The following is an 18,335-nucleotide window of genomic DNA, read 5'->3' on the forward strand; positions in this document are numbered from 1 at the left end:
CCCCTCCATTCCCTTTTCCTGTTCTTTCCCTTGCCTGTGATCATGGCTAAAGAAATTTATAGAACTTTACTGACGTTTCTATAAATTCATGCTAACTTCTATGGCACTCCTAGCTAACCAAAACCTTATTGTTTATCTCATGGGCCTTCCCTAGCACACTTCCTAAACAAACATCCAAATCTTTGCTATCTTCAATCTTTTCCACCTGAAGTCTCTTCTCCCACATGATTGATTTTCCTACTATTGATTGACTTTCCTACTATTGATGTTCAGGAATTGATTTTCCTACTATTTTATGTACACCAGCACCTTGCAAAACACCTGAAAGATAGAGGCTATTCAATATATATGTATCTGATTGAAACCAAAAACAATATTTAGTGTAGTTTCTTCACAAACTTCTACTTCCCTTTTTCTAAAGAATTAGGGAAAACCTTAGCCAAATGCAGGTAAGGGACAATTTTCTGTGTTCATCCCATTCAGGCCCCTTTCTGTCATCCTGTTTCCATGACTGTTGCTGTTGTTCTGTGTCCTACATTACCCTGTTCCAACTGGATCTGTATCAAAATGGTCACAGTCGTGACTTCTGTGACTCTTGTCTTGGTGCTAATCGCACATAACGCTCCATGTCTTGGTCTTAAATTGACAAGTTCCCAACTTGATGGTGGAATTTGCAGTACACATTCCCTTTGAACTGAGTCTCCTGTTTCCTGGGGATCGCTTCTCTCTCCTTGGCTCAGTTCTCTGACTCGGGGGTAATCAAGTCTACTCTTGATAGTGGCATGACTGGGTCCCCCTTATTCTTCCCAGTCACAGCGCCACACTATCCCATGGGGAGTGTCACATGCACAAGTGTGGACACCCCAGTCCAAGCTCCATACACATGCACCTGTAACAGCTGTTCGTTGGCCACAGCTGGGACCAAGGTTGTGCACATCAGCTGTGGGATCGGGGGGGGCGGGGGAGGGATACCAAAGAAGAGGCCGGTCCAGGCCCCGAGAGCAGAGAATTCCAGAGTCCCAGTCATGGGGCGTGTGGTCTACAGGGGCTCTAAGTACCGGAGGAGGACGATGCACTCAGAGTTGAGGCAGAGTCTTCTAAAGCAGGGGTCCAGGGCAGGGCCCCACTGCCAGGGTCTGAGGACAGCACTGCTGCCACTTCAGTCGTCCTCTGATCTGCATAACAGTTTCCGAAGGACAGTAGAGCCCGAGCTTTTCACTTGAAAAACATCATCCTTTATCCCGAAGTAATTAATTCTGTAATGATTTCTGTGCTGCTCTATCAAACATTCCTTAATCTCTGTGGCCTGAAGGGCCAACCATTTTTTACCACCATCAATTGAGATGAACACAAATCTTCATTTTCCTCCTCTTTTCATTTCATCTTGACAGAAGGCATTTCCTCCTTAAGTCCTCTCTTCCTTGCCTCCTTTCTCAAAAAGAGGGTCATTCCTCACGATGGAAACAGCATATACACACTGATGGTGTGCAAGATGGCTTGAGGTGGTACATGGAATAGACTTTTCTGAAAATTATATACTGAATTTAATATGCATTATAAAAATCTAACCAGCATATCAGACTGATGGTATTTTTGCATAGATTGACGCTGAGTAAAAATCCGAGTTGACTTTAAATACAGTTGACCCTTGAACAACTCGGGGATTAGGGGTGACCACCCTCCGAGTAGTCGAAAATCAATGGGCGTATAACTTATAGTTGGCCCTCAGGACCCGCGGTTCCGCATCTGTGGATTCAAGCAACCTCGGATCGTGTAGTGTTATAGTATTTACTATGGAAAAAAGTCCGTGTATGGGGAGCTGTGCAGTTCAAGCCCACATTGTTCAAGGGTCAACTATATACATATATATTTATATAATTTATAAAATTGTAAAGAGTTGACTTAGATATGGAAAAAATGGTGAAGGTGGAACAGAAGTGATAGAAGTTTGAGAAACTGATAACAACAAACCTAGAGAATGATGTCATGGGAAAGGGAAGGGGGTGTTTCTAGAAGGGGGTATATTGTGGTGCTCATGACCTGTGGCTTTGGCGTCATGGAGACCTGAGTTTGAGACTCTGCACTTCTACCTGTGAGCTGTATGACCTTGGGCACTTTTCTTATTTTTTTTTAATTGTGAGATGGAATAATAATTGGAGCTTCATCATCAGGATGCCACACAGATTAAATGAGCTGTGTCGTGCCAAGCACTTAGCACAAACCCTGGCACATATGATGATGGACGAGTGGTCAGCGGGGCCAGGTGCTGCAGAGGAAGGTAAAGGCTGGGGCATTGCCTCTAGAGTCACACAACAGAGAAGGCCTGAGTGCGTGAAGAGAGCATTTACAGGAAGTGATAGGGACAGAAACTAGGCTATAACCGGTACCGAAGGGTAAAACATGAGAAAAGAGACAATAAATGGAGATAATTTTTTAAGGGTATTTGGCTCTACAGGGGAAAGTAGATTTACTGGTAGGTCATTGGGGTTGAGGGGCGATTTATTTTGGTGAGCTCTTTTCCCAATTGAAAGAGGTAATATTAAGTAGAGAATTAAGATACAGAACATGAGGATAATCGGTTAGAGCTATGAGTCTCAAAGAGTGGTCTCCATACCCCTAGGGGGTCCCTGAGATGTTTCAGGGGGTCTGGGCGATCATGGCTGTTTTCCTAATCCTAATGAGATGTTACTTGCCTTTTTTTTTTTTTTTTTTTTGCGGCACGCGGGCTTCTCTCTGTTGTGGCCTCTCCCGTTGCGGAGCACAGGCTCCGGACGCGCAGGCTCAGTGGCCATGGCTCACGGGCCCAGCCGCTCCGCGGCATGTGGGATCTTTCCGGACCGGGGCACGAACCCGTGTCCCCTGCATCGGCAGGTGGACTCTCAACCACTGCGCCACCAGGGAAGCCCCTAGCTGTTCTTTCGTTTTTTTATTACTTGCCTGTTTTACTGTATGACATTTGTATCGTCAGCACAAAAGCCATGGTGGGTAAAATTGCTGACACCTTGTCAGGAATCAAGGCATCAAAACCGTCTTATCAGGGGTGTCCTCACCATCACATGCAGTACAGCAAGTGTCAGTTCTACTTAAGAATGTCTTTGATGTAGCAAAAAATTACTGATTTTATTAAATCTTGACACTGAGTGGAGGTCTTTGTGATGTTCTCTGTGACAAAATGAGCAGTATACATAAAGTACTTCTGCTACAGATGGAGTGTGCTGGCTATCTTCAGGACTGATGGATTCGTGAGCTGAACCAGCCCCTTTGTTCATGGAATACCATTCTTCCTTTAAAGAATGGCTGACAAACTACAAATTCAAATTGAGTGATTGGCTGACATTTTCTTGGAAATGAGCAAATGAGCCCATCACTTCCAGAAAAACTGACAATATTTGTTGCCAATAATAATATTTGAGCTTTCAAAAAGCTTATCATTTTGGAAAATTTGTGTCTGCCACTGTGAGGTTGACAGCTCTCAAAACTTTAATACTTTTCTGATGTGATTGGTGGTGACACTGATGAATATGATATTTTTGATATTATAAAATAAAGTATGCCAACATTTGGAAGATCCACATAAGTCAATGAATGAACAGATTCCAAATGACCAAACAAAATGTTCAAAATGATACCTTATTAGAAGACTAGTTCAAAGTAAAAAATAGATGAATAGATTTTAAAGTAACAAGGTATGAAAATTCATTAAGATGCCTTCAGCATCTACAGTGACACTAACCTTTAAAAAAACAACCACTTATTGAGTTTTGGTGTACTATCAAAGAAAATTATCTACAATTATCTGAAAAAGTTATTAAAATAGACCTCTCTTTTCCGGCTCCATATATGTGTGTGGCAGGATTCTCTTCCCATACTTCAACCAGACAATCATTTCACAACAGATCGTACGGAGAAGCAGAAAGGGGAATCAGCTGTCTTCTATTAAACCAGACATTAAAGAGAATTGCAAAAACATAAAACAATGCTACTCTTCTCACTAATCTTTTTGCTTTGAAGAATATAAATATATTTCTTTTTCTTTGAAAATTCGATTTAGTTGACATATGCTGGGTTTATTATTGTTATTTTTAAGTAAATTAAAACAATTTTTAAATTCTCTGTTTCAGTTCCTCATACGGTAAGGGTCAATACCCACAGTTCACATAAACAAAATGTTCATTGGAGGGTTCAGTAATTTTTCAACTGTAAAGTCTGATCGACAAGATCGGATTAGAGAATGGTACTAGGAGGCAGAAATGGGTGGGATGCAGAACGGGACTGAAGGAATCCCTCCAAGACACTGCAGGGATACTTCTCCCATAGGAAACAGGTAAGGAGGAGAGCATTACCAGATGCAAGACATTTTTAGGTTTGTTCAAGGGAATTCAAAGGACTTCCCATCTGAAGGCTGTTTTCACTGTGATGCAAGGGTTGAGGTCATACCTGGAAAGAGAGGGGAAAGAGCAGGAAGGTGAGGAGTTCAAGGGACCCATGGAACAGCCCTGGGGCGCCAGAGAACACCTGGCCAGAGCATTAGGAGGGAAGACTGAGCGGTACAGGGCCCCAGGGTGGGTTCGCTCTGCTGAACCAGGGAAAACCCTGTGCTCAATACCCTGCCAAAGCCACTCCACAAGGGCAGTCACATACTACCAGCCAGCTGGATTTATGGTAGTTAGTTAATTTCTTATCAATTTAATATTACAACCATACAGAAATAGAACAGAATCTCAAAACGTTGTAGGCCCACCACCACCGTTTTAACAGTTATAATGTTTTGCCATAGGAAACGTAGACTGACTGTTTAAGCTAACTTATTTCTAGATACCTCAAAATGTCCTAAAATATTTGATTAGTTGCTTAGTTCACTCTTGACATTCTGATTTTATAAACACACAGTTTTTAAATTCTGCTTCCAATGTTGATTTTGAAATGTAACTCTAGAAGATTGGACAGTTGATAATCTTGCTGTCTTATTTTAGCTTTATACAGACAGCAGCAATTTTACTGGGGAAAAATTGTTAAATGGATTCATTTTTCACTTTCTCTTTTAAAAGGTATTATATGGCCTGTTGACTCAGTGTGTTACACAGTGAGGCTCTGATGCAACTAAAAAAATCAAAGCTCAGCTTTCTTGTAGAAGTGAACAAATTCCAAGGGTTAAAGTGAAATCTTCAGGACCCAAATTCTAGGACTGGATCATGTCCTCAACTATGTAATTTTTTATGCTATTCAGTGATTATATTTATTAGAACATTTAATGCAAAATTATAAAACAGGACAGTAATGACAAAAGAAATTAATAAAAAGTATAAATGATACATAAGACTATCACTACTATAAATTAGAAAACCACAAGTATATTTGAAGCACCTATGAGTGTTTGCAGAGCACTAGTCAATACAACACATGCTAATTACACAGATGTGAAGATCACTTATTTCACAAGTAGAACACCACTTCATGCATAATCTAGTGTAAATCATTTGGTCTCTGGTGCTCTAGGCACCAAGAGTCTTATTTTACTAGCAACTATTGAGCACCTGCCAAGATTCTGTACCGTGGATGCTACAGGAGTACAAGTAACTATGACATGGTCTGAGTCCTGAAAAAGCAAGTATTGTAAGATAACCATTGGCTGACAACCAGCCCCAAAGTTCAGAGCCTTTGACTGTGTAATTTTGACAGGTAACTAATCTTTAGGACTTCAGTCTCACTAACTATGGAGACACTTGTTCTCCTTTCACCAAAACTAAAGGTTCAGAGGATTACACAATACTCTGGGGCATTTGAGGAGCTATATACCCATGTTGGGCTGCAGGCGGGCCCAGCGATCGCAGCTGAGGTCAAGGTATTGAGAACATCACAAGTTCTGACACGAACAATCTCTTTCTCTGACGTCCCATGAGCCATATGGTACCACAATTTTTCTACTCAAAATGTTGTGCAGAATGAGAAGGGTAGTATGAAGTTTGCATATTTATTCTGTGAGGTCTTCAATGTGATCCGCTATTGAAGGGTATAATAATGTTGGTATTACCAGGACATTATAGAGCTCTTCCATCTACTCAACAAGCTCTCATTTTTTTTAATGGAATTATTAGCAATAATAATAACAGTGAAGAATTGTATTGCTCTTGAAAGTTTATAAAGTGATTTTTGTATGTCCCCTTGGGTGATTATAAAGACTTGTACACAGAAAAGTATCACAAGAAAACTATGAACTATACATTGAGTATGTCTGTAAAACTGTTTAGACCTTGTTACAATGCTCTGTTGTACTAATCCCTCTCAGATAGCAGTGGGAAGCATAGTTCATTATGTCAGTGTGTTCCTGGTTCACTAAACTGTTCTTTTAAAAGTCCCTCCAATTAGAAATGAAAATGTTATTTAAAAAAAATGTTGGGCTGGCCAGAAAGTGCCTTTGGTTTTTAAGTAAAAATAAAAGACACATTTTTCATTTTCACTAAGAACCTTATGGAACAATGTATTCACCCTTTTGTTCCACTACCTTCTGCCATTTTTCAGGCAGCTTTGTAATTCCATCTTTCCAAAACATTTTATCTTTTTGAGCAAAGAACTGTTCCAAGTGCCTTTTATAGTCTTCCAGGGAATGAGAGACAGATGATTCTGGACGAATAGGATTTCTGGGTGGCATTGAGGAGTAAGTTTACTTTGGAAATTATAAATTTGTAAAATTATCCATCCTCAATGGTATTATTTTTTCCAGCCATACTCAGTGGCCTGAGTGGACATGTGGAGCCATGAATGTCGTTTATTATCTTCCCCAAAGAGCTAATGAGGAGATGACATAAAGGCAGTTTCTTTTTTTTTTTTTTTTTTTTGCGGTACGCGGGCCTCTCACAGTTGTGGTCTCTCCTGTTGCGGAGCACAGGCTCCGGACGCGCAGGCTCAGCGGCTATGGCCACCAGGGAAGCCCAGTTTCTTATTTTTTAAATAAAATTTGCTGAGACATTTTGGATTAATCCATAAGACAGAGGTTTTTTTTAAAATGTTACTTCTGGGCTTCCCTGGTGGCGCAGTGGTTGAGGGTCCGCCTGCCGATGCAGGGGACGCGGGTTCGTGCCCCGATCCGGGAGGATCCCACATGCCGCGGAGCGGCTGGGCCCGTGAGCCTTGGCTGCTGAGCCTGCGCGTCCGGAGCCTGTGCTCCGCAACGGGAGAGGCCACACAGTGAGAGGCCCGCGTACCGTAAAAAAAAAAAAAAAAAAAAAAAAGAATATTCAAGTATGGTGAAATCATCAGTGAGGTTTGACACTTCTAAGAGGTCCTGTGAATTTCTTCTCGCGTAGATTTCTTCTGATTGTACACGAAAAGGAAATACAGAGGTTAAAGAGAAGGATGTATGATCATTTAGGAAAGAAGCAAGAGAAAGTTTAGTCTGAATTATGGGAAGGGTCATCAGAGAAAATTCTTAAAGAACTAGGCCGTTGAGAGTCTATCACATTTTTTTTATGGTCACAGATTATGACCCTTTCTTCTCCTTTCTTAGAAAATGTTCATTTTCTAAGAAAAGGCAACATTTCTTTTAACTGCCTAGTTTTTCGGTCTACTCCTATCTACTCCCCCTTTTTACACACAGAATTTTAAGCATTTTGCTCTTTCCTTGAAACTGGGACTATTTTCCTTAGTCTATTAAAAACATAAGGATTCCAAACCTTTTTGTATAAGTGATAATAATTGCCAAAACGTTGATTTGGCTTTTAATATGTTCAAATTTAATTTAAATTTTGGAACAATGACTACTACAGACTACACTTTACAGATTATTGACCATTCCAAACATTTCAGTCCAACCCATTAGATCCCAAAGTCCTTTGCTTCCCAGAAAACAGATTTTTGACTGTGGATGTCTGAGCAGCCTTTAAAACGCCCAACCAAACTCTGAACTGTCATAGTAGCTGGGTAGGCGATAAGGGGTAAGAAAAGTATCCAGTCATCCAACCACATTTCTGCTTTTTTGTACAAGCTTCGGATGAAATACAGTCACTCAATACAGTCCTTCTGTTTCTCTTTCCCTCCCTCCTTTTCTCTCTGCCCATTGGCCTAGAGAGGGGAACCCTAAACCTTTTGGAACCCTGCCAGCAGGACCAAAAGAATCTCTTGACTATTTTCCCAGGGAATTCCTGCCTTAAATGTCAGCAGAGTACAACTTGCCAGCCAAAGCAGAATCCACCTGGACCTGAATCAAGAAAACTGCGCCTGCTATAACCAAACGGGAAAACCTGGCCCCATGGGGCAAGGGGACAGGGGCAGCAATAGAGTGAAAGGGTCCATGTCCATTACCAAGACCCATGTTTTGTCAGATTCACCTCACTGAGGAAAGGAAGCTAAGTCAAACTATTTTTGGTTTCTTGCTGTTTTTTGATTGTTATTTTTATTTTTCTCTTTCGGTGGTGAACCGTATCTCCAGCAACTGCTCTGAATTACTATAACAGTGAGGTAACCCCTCTTTGAAAAGGAAATAAATGTCCACGGAAGCCCTTTGTTGTGGTGCTGGGGGTTGCCTGCTGCTGCTTTTGCTGGTTTGTTTATCTGTTTGTTTTTAATGAACATAATGATATATAAGTGCTCTGGGGGAGAATTCATATCACTGAGATTCATGAAAAGCAAGATAAGATTTGTGAGATGCGACTGAGTCTGTCCCTGCCAGCCTAGAGACACTTCCTGTCTGGTCCTGAGGTACTGCTGGCATTTTTAGTGCGTTTGAATTAGTCTTCAATCTCCAAACACATGAAGGAATACTAAAAGTTCTGAGGGCCAGGATGGGAAAAGGGGTCTACAAATCCCACAGATATACATCAGCTCCCAAGGATAACAATGTGATATAGTAGATTAAAAATTAGGAGCAAAGTGCACCAATTGCTAGTTTTTGCCGAGTACTGGTAATTTTCATTTACCCTTCTTTCGTTTTTCTCATATGTTACTGACCTACAACTTCACAAAGCTATTCAACTAAAAACTCACAAGCTTGCCTGACACACAAGATTGATTTTAAATCAATGTACCATGTCACTATCCTGTTCCTAAAGATCAGAGCACTATATAGTAAGAAAGTCAAGAAGATTTCATCAATAAATTGTTATTCCATCTTTAAATGAATTTAGGCCCTTGCAAGGTTACCAATGGGAAAAAGACAATTTAGATCCCGAATCTCATTTGGCTCTAGGCCTAGGCCAGTTCAAAAACAGGTCAACTTGGGCTTCCCTGGTGGCGCAGTGGTTGAGAGTCCGCCTGCCGATGCAGGGGACACGGGTTCGTGCCCCGGTCCGGGAAGATCCCACATGCCGCGGAACGGCTGGGCCCGTGAGCCATGGCCGCTGAGCCTGCACGTCCGGAGCCTGTGCCCCGCAACGGGAGAGGCCACGACAGTGAGAGGCCCGCGTACCACAAAAAAATAAAACCAAAAAAAACAGGTCAACTTAGAAGCTATCACTTATATTCGCCAGGGCTCCCTGCCTCATACTTTTTCCACCATCACAAGTGCATTATAGCTGATATCTTCCATTATCATATGCTGCATGCATTGTCACAGACAATCCTATTGGAAGTTTCTGTCCCTAGTTTAAAGAAAAGCCAGGGAAGTAGGTGGTTATTGCACAAGACTGAACGTGTCGCCGGAAGACCAATAAGACCATCTCAAATATAAAAAGGATAATAAGGAAGAGCTAATAAGAAAAACTACCTCCAGTAGGTGAAGGGTTAATCCCTGGTCAGTTTTGAACCTCTCTGCCGAGAGTACTAATAAGTTTGAATTTGTGCCAGTTAGGGTGGCCCTTCGCTGGATGGGAACAGCCATCCCTTAGGAACTGGACTGGCAGTGATCAGCCAGCCAGAAGAAAGGGAAAGGGTCTGAGAAACTGTGGTAACCAAGTTCTGCTGGCCCTTTGCAAAATGGTGCCGGGAACTGCCAAGGCCATGGAGTGAATGCTAATGAGCTGAGCGCAACTTACAAAGCGTGGACCTGAAAAATGTCCCCCCAGTGACCAGCAGCTGTAGGGAGTGCCACTTTTGGTAGGTTCCTGTGGATAGGACCACAGGCCTCATTCTTGAGGACAGACCTAAGCCTTGCAACATTGTTCCTTGGGTTCAAAGACCTCGCAAACACTTCTGACTCAATGTCAAAGTTTTCAGAATAAAAAAAATTGTTTTGCACCTTTACAAAAAATCTCATTCTAAAATCTGAATGGTAAATAGCTTTAAGAATCAACATGAAATATTTTGAAATATTTTAAGTGTTCTTTGTGGATTCCCAGAAATTCCTCCCTTCCCCTCTCACCAGAGTTTGTTGTGACTTTCAGGGAGCATATTTTTAAAAGCCTGAAACCCCTGATGGACAGCCATCAGTGTGCAGCCACATTCTTAAGGATGTAAATTCAATCTTTGTTATCTGAGAATGCTTGAAACAGGATTAAAGAGCTCCTCTGCAATTCTCACTCAAAATTGTAATTCCTCTTTCTCACGAGCGCTTTTCAACCATTCCCAATTCTCAAGGACCCGAAGGAGACAAGAAAACAAAAAACTGTAACTATGATGTGAAAACATAACCGTTTTCTTCTTCTCTCTCCTGTATTTCTTTCTTGCCACACCTCATTCTGAATAAAACTCCTACGTGAAATGCGATAGTAGGTGGAGAGGCAGGGCAGGGAGAGGGAGGGTCCCATAGGTAGATGTGAGTTATTATCACAGGTCTAGTTGTTGGATTGAGTGGTGGTTCCCGGATGTTCATTATATACCTTAAAAGTAATCGATTAATGAATGAATTAACCCCTGGTGGGGCAGTGGATGAGACTCCGTGGCGCTCCCAATGCAGGAGGCCCAGGGTCCGATCCCTGGTCAGGGAACTAGATCCCACATGCATACCGCAACTAAGAGTTCGCATGCCACAACTAAGGAGGCTGTGAGCCGCAACTAAGGCTCACACGTGCCACAACGAAGGAGCCCGCCTGCCACAACTAAGACCTGGTGCAACCAAATAAATTTTTTTAAAGTAATTAATTACCTATTATAAAATAAAAGAGGGCCATACACGTATTAGTGATGACAGAGCGTCATACACCAAGGATTAGGATTATTCCAATTCTAGGTACCTGAGGTCCATTTAAAGAAAAAAAAATGAATGAGATGGTGACACAGGCACTAATTCTTAGACCTTCCAGATATCAGAACTTCAGTCGAGGATGCCTTCATGGGCACACACCTATGCACTTAGAAGGGTCCCACACTTTGTTTCATGTCCTGCTGTTGTGAACTTGAAATTCTTATAGTTCCTCAACAAGGAGTCTTGCATTCATTTGGCACTGGCTCCCACAAAAAATGTAGTCAGTCCTGTCTCAAGGTTTCTAGATATTAAATTTACCTAGAGTTCCCAATAATTTTGTGCCCACCCAACCTCTATATATTTAAAATTTGCCACTTCTCACCCAACAATTGTTAACATAACAGTCAGGTGAGACTCTACAGCAGCCTTATTTCCTGTTATCCAAATCAGTGCTGCACAGGCTACAAGAGACCTGCAGTTATCTGCTGTGCTTCAAAAGCTGCTTCTCGCCGCATGGCACAGGGATATGGCTCGGTGCTCTGTGACCTCCTGGAGGGTGGGATAGGGAGGGTGGGAGGGAGGGAGACGCAAGAGGGAAGAGATATGGGAACATATGTATATGTATAACTGATTCACTTTGTTATAAAGCAGAAACTAACACACCATTGTAAAGCAATTAGACCCCAGTAAAGATGCTAAAAAAAAGCTACTTCTCGGAACAAAAACTTCACATAGAACCCACTGGATATTTTCCACTCAAAAACAAATGCACCTGAGCCGAACCCTCAATTCATCTCAACTGCTGGATAAAGCAAATCCATGCTGTAGTAGTTGCCCCATTTCAACTATACATGCAACCAAAAAAAAAAAAAAGACAAATTGTCAGCAATTCTCCGTGGTGGGAGGAACTCAAATAAAGATTTAGGGAAATCCTCATTTTCAAGGGTCACCAGCTAAAGAAACATTAACGCGAGCCAGCGTTTCGTGTTCCTGAAATGCCCTGTGTCTATAGCGATCAGGTAGAAAAAGTCATTTCAAGTTCAAATATAACTTAGCCATTGCCACATGGTGCAGAATCTTTCCACCCCTAAGAATCCACAAGCCCAATCAGACAAGTGGCCGTAATCTGACTCCCAGTGCACTGGGAGCCCAGACGCAGGCAATGAGCGCTGCCCTCTAGCCAAAGGAGGCATGAGTGACAGACCCGCAGGCAGGCAGTGGGGGTAAGTCCTTCTTTGCCTTAAGGGAACAATGCTCTGACGAAAGATGAAACTCAGACTGACTCTTTCATTACAGATACGTGTGCCTTCTCAGGCAGAATCTAGAAGGAAACTCTCGGGCAGGTGGGTGGTTCTTTTAGGGCTGGGTACCGGGCATATTCATAAGAGAGGAGAGGCAGAGAGAGGGCAGAAGAAATGGGATGCTTTGGAGCAAAATCCTCCAGATACTGGAGACCTGTGAAAGCACAAGAAAATGACCCTATGGAGGTAAATCTATCTGTAGTATTTTTCATCAGAAAAATTACTCACCCATGGCCTCAGCTGTCCAGAAGTGGCTCAGGCTGGGCGTTCAGCTAGAAAGTAATGTGTCCGGCTCTGTACAACCCGGTCACATCAACAAATCCCCTTTGTTCTGGGACGAAAGAAGCAAAACAAATGGTGATGATGCATTTCCAGGGAGTGTGAACAGGGAAGGGAACATTGACGATAGCTAATTAAGAGGGGCTGTGAGAGAGCTGGGGTGAGCGCATGTCAAGCCAGAGGTATGTATGTGCTGCCAGGGGACTTTGGGGTTCACAGCTGACTGAGGTTGGTCACTCTGCCCTGGAAAGAGATCAGCGTTTTGCACGTTTTCAAAGAAAGCTAAAGGCTTGCTTAAGGAGTCTACTTGTTTGGGGATTTGGGGAGTTGGGTTTTTATTTCTCTGGCTGATAAAAGCTTGAAGTTGAAAGAGCAACTGAGCTTCTCAGATTAGGTCTCTGGAGAGGGAGGCAAGTGCACAGAGAATGCTCAGGGAAGGTGAGGGAGAGGGTGCAGCAGGAAGGCGTCTTGTACACAGGGCCTGCCTCTCCCAGATCCCTGTGCTGGGAATGGGACCTGCCGCATCCTGCCCACCTGGCTGCCTTAGCTTCCTGCCTTGTCCTCTTCCTTTTTCCCACTAAATCCGGCCACAGAGGACCATCGCCTGACATAGCACCTTGCCCTTTGCCATCTCGGCTACAGCCGTGGGCCACTGGTGAGTTCAGAAGCCAGGCTTTTTCAATTTGTGAGTTTCTCCCCCTTTGGGATACTTGTCATTTCTCCCCCAGGGCACCTTGGCTGCCCTGCTCCAAGTGCTGTTTTTTGTCCCTTTTTTTTTTTTAATCTTTATTGGAGTATAATTGCTTTACAATGGTGTGTTAGTTTCTGCTTTATAACAAAGTGAATCAGTTATACATATACATATGTTCCCATAACTCTTCCCTCTTGCATCTCCCTCCCTCCCACCCTCCCTATCTTGTCTCTTTATTTTCTCTTCCTCTAGGGAGTGTGATGTCACTGTCCTCCCAGCTGGGGTTTTTCGTAGTTCCATGATTCACTTAGAGGAGTTCACTGGGGCAAGGGACCGCTGGCGACAGGGCTGGCTGGTCCCCTTCTGGAGCCACCTAGGCTTGGGCAGAAAATGGGTTTTTCTTTCCAACTCTGAAGCAAATCCCCACGTCAGACCAGGGGCTGAGCCGAGATCCTAAAAGGTCAGGGCGGCATTCCTCTGGTCTTTGTTGGTACAGCATGTCTCCACTGCCCAACCAGCCGGACCCGGGCTCCTGGGGACTGTAAGTGACTGGGGGTGGGGTGGGGGTGGGGGTAGTGCGGAGAAGGGCCCGTGCTCCGTAGCCCGTCAGAGGGAAAGCTGCAATAATTCTAATCTGTTAAAATACCTGGCTTTCTTGTCTAACCCTTTTCACAGTCCCCTGGGATGAGAGTCTCCGCTAAATGCTCTCCACGCTTCTCCCCTCCCGCACTATCACAGACGAAGGATAAGGGCAAATGTCTTGAATAATGGGGTAACTGGGGCCATTGCCTCCCAAGGGGAATCCTAGCCATTTCTTGCCATTAATATCCTCAAACCCCACCCCTTATCAGCTCTAAAGATCCAAAGACATTAAGAGGAAGAAAGGGTCTTCCATCCCAAAGGCTGCCTCGCTGCCCTACCCATCCTCCCCCCTCCCCCCAGCCCACAGGCGCGCAAGCTCTCCCCCGCCCCACGCCCCCTCCCCGCCCCAGGAAGAGGCACCAGCAGAATTTAGAGAAGGCCCTCAGGAAGACACTAGAGAAAAACTGCTCTCCGGAGCCGCCTGCTTTGAGGACCATTGTCTCCCTGGCCCCACTCTCCTTGCCCACCTGCCTGCCGCAGCTCTGCCCAAGTCGCTGTCCCCCGCACTTGGCGGGCAGGGTGCCTGGGCCGCCGCTGGTACACACTGGCCTCCAGGATCCCCTCTGGGAGGTTTTATCTGAGAGGTAAACTTCAAGGGGTGGAGAGTCAGGCCCAAGAGGGGATGGTTCCTCAACCCTGCAAAACTGCGCAGAGGCCAGGTTGCACTTTCCCGGGTGAGGTGCCTGCGCCTGGTACCCAGCGGGCGGGGCCGCTGCGTCTGTGCACTGGCGCTGCCTGGAGCCCGCCCCGCCCAGGTGGCCGGTCCCCGCCCTCGGACAGGCGCTCCGGCTCCCCTGGGGCCTGCGGTTGAAACGGCTCTGAGCCGCCTCCGGACCTGGGCGGGCTCCCGGACTCCTCCCGCTGGCCGGGGAGAGCATGGCAGCGTCCCCTTCCCAGTCCCGGGTCCCAGCTCCGGCCCTGCAGTCACCACGAGTGGCCCTCCCACCAAACAAGATTCACCTTCTCCAAAGACAACCTTCCAGCCTTCCAGCCCTCCTGGCTTCCTAGCAGGACTTGCCTTCATCCAGAGTCTCCAATGGGGGAGAGGAGGGACAGTCAGCTCTACAAATCCATTTCCAGAATGCCATTTGAATCATAAAGGACAGAACTGGAAAAGACCTCCCTTTTTTATGGCTGTAGGTTCCAAATAGAAGTGACATGTAAAAAGTACCTTGAAACGTAAAAACTTGCTCTGAGGGAATTGACTACAAGGTAAATATACTTTATTCTTAATTCTTTAAGGAACTTGATTTAGACATTTTCTTTTCTAGGGACAATTCAGATAATTTTCCAGTGAAACTGGATGATCTTTGGATATTAACTCAAAGGAGATTAGAATAACAATCTCAATACAATAACATAACAATAGTTACCGTTAGAATAACCATAACAGTAATTACTTAATTATCTCCTTAAGAGATAATTAAGTAATTAAGGAGATTTTTCCAGAAGCATTCTTTCTCTGTATGCAAATAACTTTTGGCTGGGTGGCCTCCCTACTGCGGGGCAAGACTGCTGGCCTGGACATCCTCACCTAAAGGCATAAACCTTGGACTGGTAGCTTCTGATGCCGATTTGTTTTTCCTTTCAGTAAGTGTGGACCTTTGTGTAGAAGAGAGAGTATCATGGTGGCCTTCAAAGGGGTCTGGACTCAAGCTTTCTGGAAGGCAGTCACAGCGGAATTTCTGGCTATGCTTATTTTTGTCCTGCTCAGCCTGGGATCCACCATCAACTGGGGTGGAGCAGAAAAGCCCTTACCGGTCGACATGGTTCTCATCTCCCTCTGCTTTGGACTCAGCATCGCAACTATGGTCCAGTGCTTTGGCCACATCAGCGGTGGCCACATCAACCCCGCCGTGACGGTGGCCATGGTGTGCACGAGGAAGATTAGCATTGCCAAGTCTGTCTTCTACATCGCAGCCCAGTGCCTGGGTGCTATCATCGGAGCCGGGATTCTCTATCTGGTCACGCCTCCCAGTGTGGTGGGAGGCCTGGGAGTCACAACGGTACCATCTTTAGCTCTTGTTTTCACACTCGGACTCTAGGCTTCTTATAGACTACTAAGTGACAACTGGTGGCTTAAGAGACCTTCCTAAAACTGCTAATTTATTCCCAGGGAACGTCTGATGACTCTTGATAGGGGTGAAAACTGATTCCAACCACGCTGACTACATCATATGAAATCATTATGTGCTATTGAGTAACTTGAATAGCACTAAGTCTGGGTAGCACAAAAATTGTGTTGGTTTTTTTCCTCTCTCTCTCTCCCCCAGTGACTATATTGACTATATATTTAACTTAAGGCATTTTTGTTACAATTGTTTGTTGGTTCATTAGCAAAAGGAACAATTTTGTTTCTTGTCATGTGCCTGAGGTTTAAAGTGATCTGCATCGAGGGTCACACTTAAAAAAATAAACAGGCGTTTGATCCTAGTTTTGTTCTTTGATTAGGAATATCCTTTGTTAGGTCAGCACCAGGGTTGATGAAAAAACCACACACGGTTTAAATTTTAATTGAAATATATATTAATTAATTTAAACCTAATTAATGGATTTAATCATTGCCTTATAAAATTATAAGACTCTTAAGAAACTCTTTTATAAGTTAAGTGCAGCAGTGGCATATTTCGCTTCCTTTGTAGAAAAGGACATTCAGCACAAACTCCCCCTTGGTCATTGTAAGAGTAATTAATTATCTGTGATGACCCCAGATGAATAGAAATTTATTTCTTCTTTTTTGAGGGGGCAGGGGTGCAAGTGTCTCAACTAGGGGTGGGATAGAAGACTCAAACTAATCATCAGTTTTTGCAGGGATAAAATGTGCCTTTCACAATGATATGTTATCATAGAAAATGTTCCCTTGCCTTAATTCAGATGGAGCGTTTTTCTCTCTCCAGGTTCATGGAAATCTTAGCGCTGGTCATGGTCTCCTGGTGGAGTTAATAATCACATTTCAGTTGGTGTTTACTATTTTTGCCAGCTGTGATTCCAAACGGACTGATGTCACTGGTTCCATAGCTTTAGCAATTGGATTCTCTGTTGCAATTGGACATTTATTTGCAGTAAGTTTCCAAGCCCATTTAAGTAACTGATCCATGTTGTTTATCCTCACCCTAGAGCTGGATGAAGATGTTATGTTTCACAGCTGTAGTTCTTTAGTATCCAGTTACGTCTGTCCATTTTAGGTGATTTTTTTGCTAACTTTGTTATGAGAACATTGATATGGCTGCTAACATCTGGACATCTCTAACTGACTTGGCAAATGGTAGCACATTGCAATGAAGTCTACCTGTTAATAGCCCTGTTTCAGCAATGTCTGAAGTTGTATTCTTTTTCCCTATAGATCAATTACACTGGTGCCAGCATGAACCCCGCCCGATCCTTTGGACCTGCAGTTATCATGGGAAATTGGGAAAACCACTGGGTAACCACCATGTTCATTGTGCCTGTTTTCCTACAGTTGAGGACAATTACCCAGAGAGCTCTTTTTTTCCCATTATTTTGCTCACTAGTTTCTCTTCCTCCCAACTCTGAACCCCTAATTTATTACATCTTTCATAAAGACTAGGGAGAGACTAGGACAGATCTGCTACAAAACATCTCATATCAGTTCTGGACCTTCAGTGACAGTCTTTTTTTTTTTTTTTTTTTTTTAAAGCACTGCTCTGGGCACTGTATCTGACAGACTTCAGCAGAATATATTGAACATGGAGGTTGCCTATATGGAACAAGTTAAAGTCAGGGTGGTGAAATGAATATGGTGTTTAAATAATTGAAAGTAAATCCTTCCCAGCAATAACGAAAAATATGCTTGCAAAAAAAACAAATAAGAAGAAGAAGAAGAGAAAGAGAAATGCTTAAAAGCATAGCCCATTGCAAAAATATTTACCTTTTTTGTTTACAAAAGCATGAACCCAGTTAATAGTACGGGAGTGGGAAGCATTTTGAACTGCAGATGGTGAGAAATAATTAGTGCAAATATTTATGCTATTATCACCATAACCATAACTGGAAAAAGAAAGGACTTTCAGAAAAGACACACTTCTCAGCCCCATGCCTACCCTACTTATTAACGTGGGGACAGTGCTTCCAGAGAGCAGTGGTATCCATTGTTAAATACCACAGTCAATTTCTTTTCAATTGTCTCTTACCAAAAAGAAATTTCAATCCGTTAAATGAATAATGTGGCAGTTTTGAAGACCTCTTACCCACTAATTTACAATAACCAATAAAAATAGGTGTATGTCAGCCAGCTTCAAATGGAGCTAACTTTTATTTTCATGTATATATGCCGTGAATGCTCTTTTACATCTTTTATTTTTAAGTCATGAATGTAAGAATATGTCACTTACGTTTTTAATGTTCTTAT

General features: G+C 43.3%; 1 protein-coding gene across 10 annotated transcripts in view; it reads left to right on the plus strand.

The window, feature by feature from the left end:
- Positions 1–18,335, plus strand: part of AQP4 (aquaporin 4) — a 68,753-nt gene that overhangs the window by 42,947 nt on the left and 7,471 nt on the right. The window contains exons 1-4 of one of the 10 annotated variants that reach the window (XM_067699415.1): positions 12,155–12,276; positions 15,558–15,972; positions 16,864–17,028; positions 17,310–17,390. In XM_067699415.1, coding sequence (XP_067555516.1) covers positions 12,245–12,276; positions 15,558–15,972; positions 16,864–17,028; positions 17,310–17,390 — 693 coding nt within the window. In that variant the 5' untranslated portion in view covers positions 12,155–12,244. The other 9 variants (XM_067699413.1, XM_067699417.1, XM_067699418.1 and 6 more) reach the window with 9 other exon arrangements.

Source organism: Pseudorca crassidens, chromosome 12 (genome assembly GCF_039906515.1).
Source record: "Pseudorca crassidens isolate mPseCra1 chromosome 12, mPseCra1.hap1, whole genome shotgun sequence".
Taxonomy (NCBI): domain Eukaryota; kingdom Metazoa; phylum Chordata; class Mammalia; order Artiodactyla; family Delphinidae; genus Pseudorca; species Pseudorca crassidens.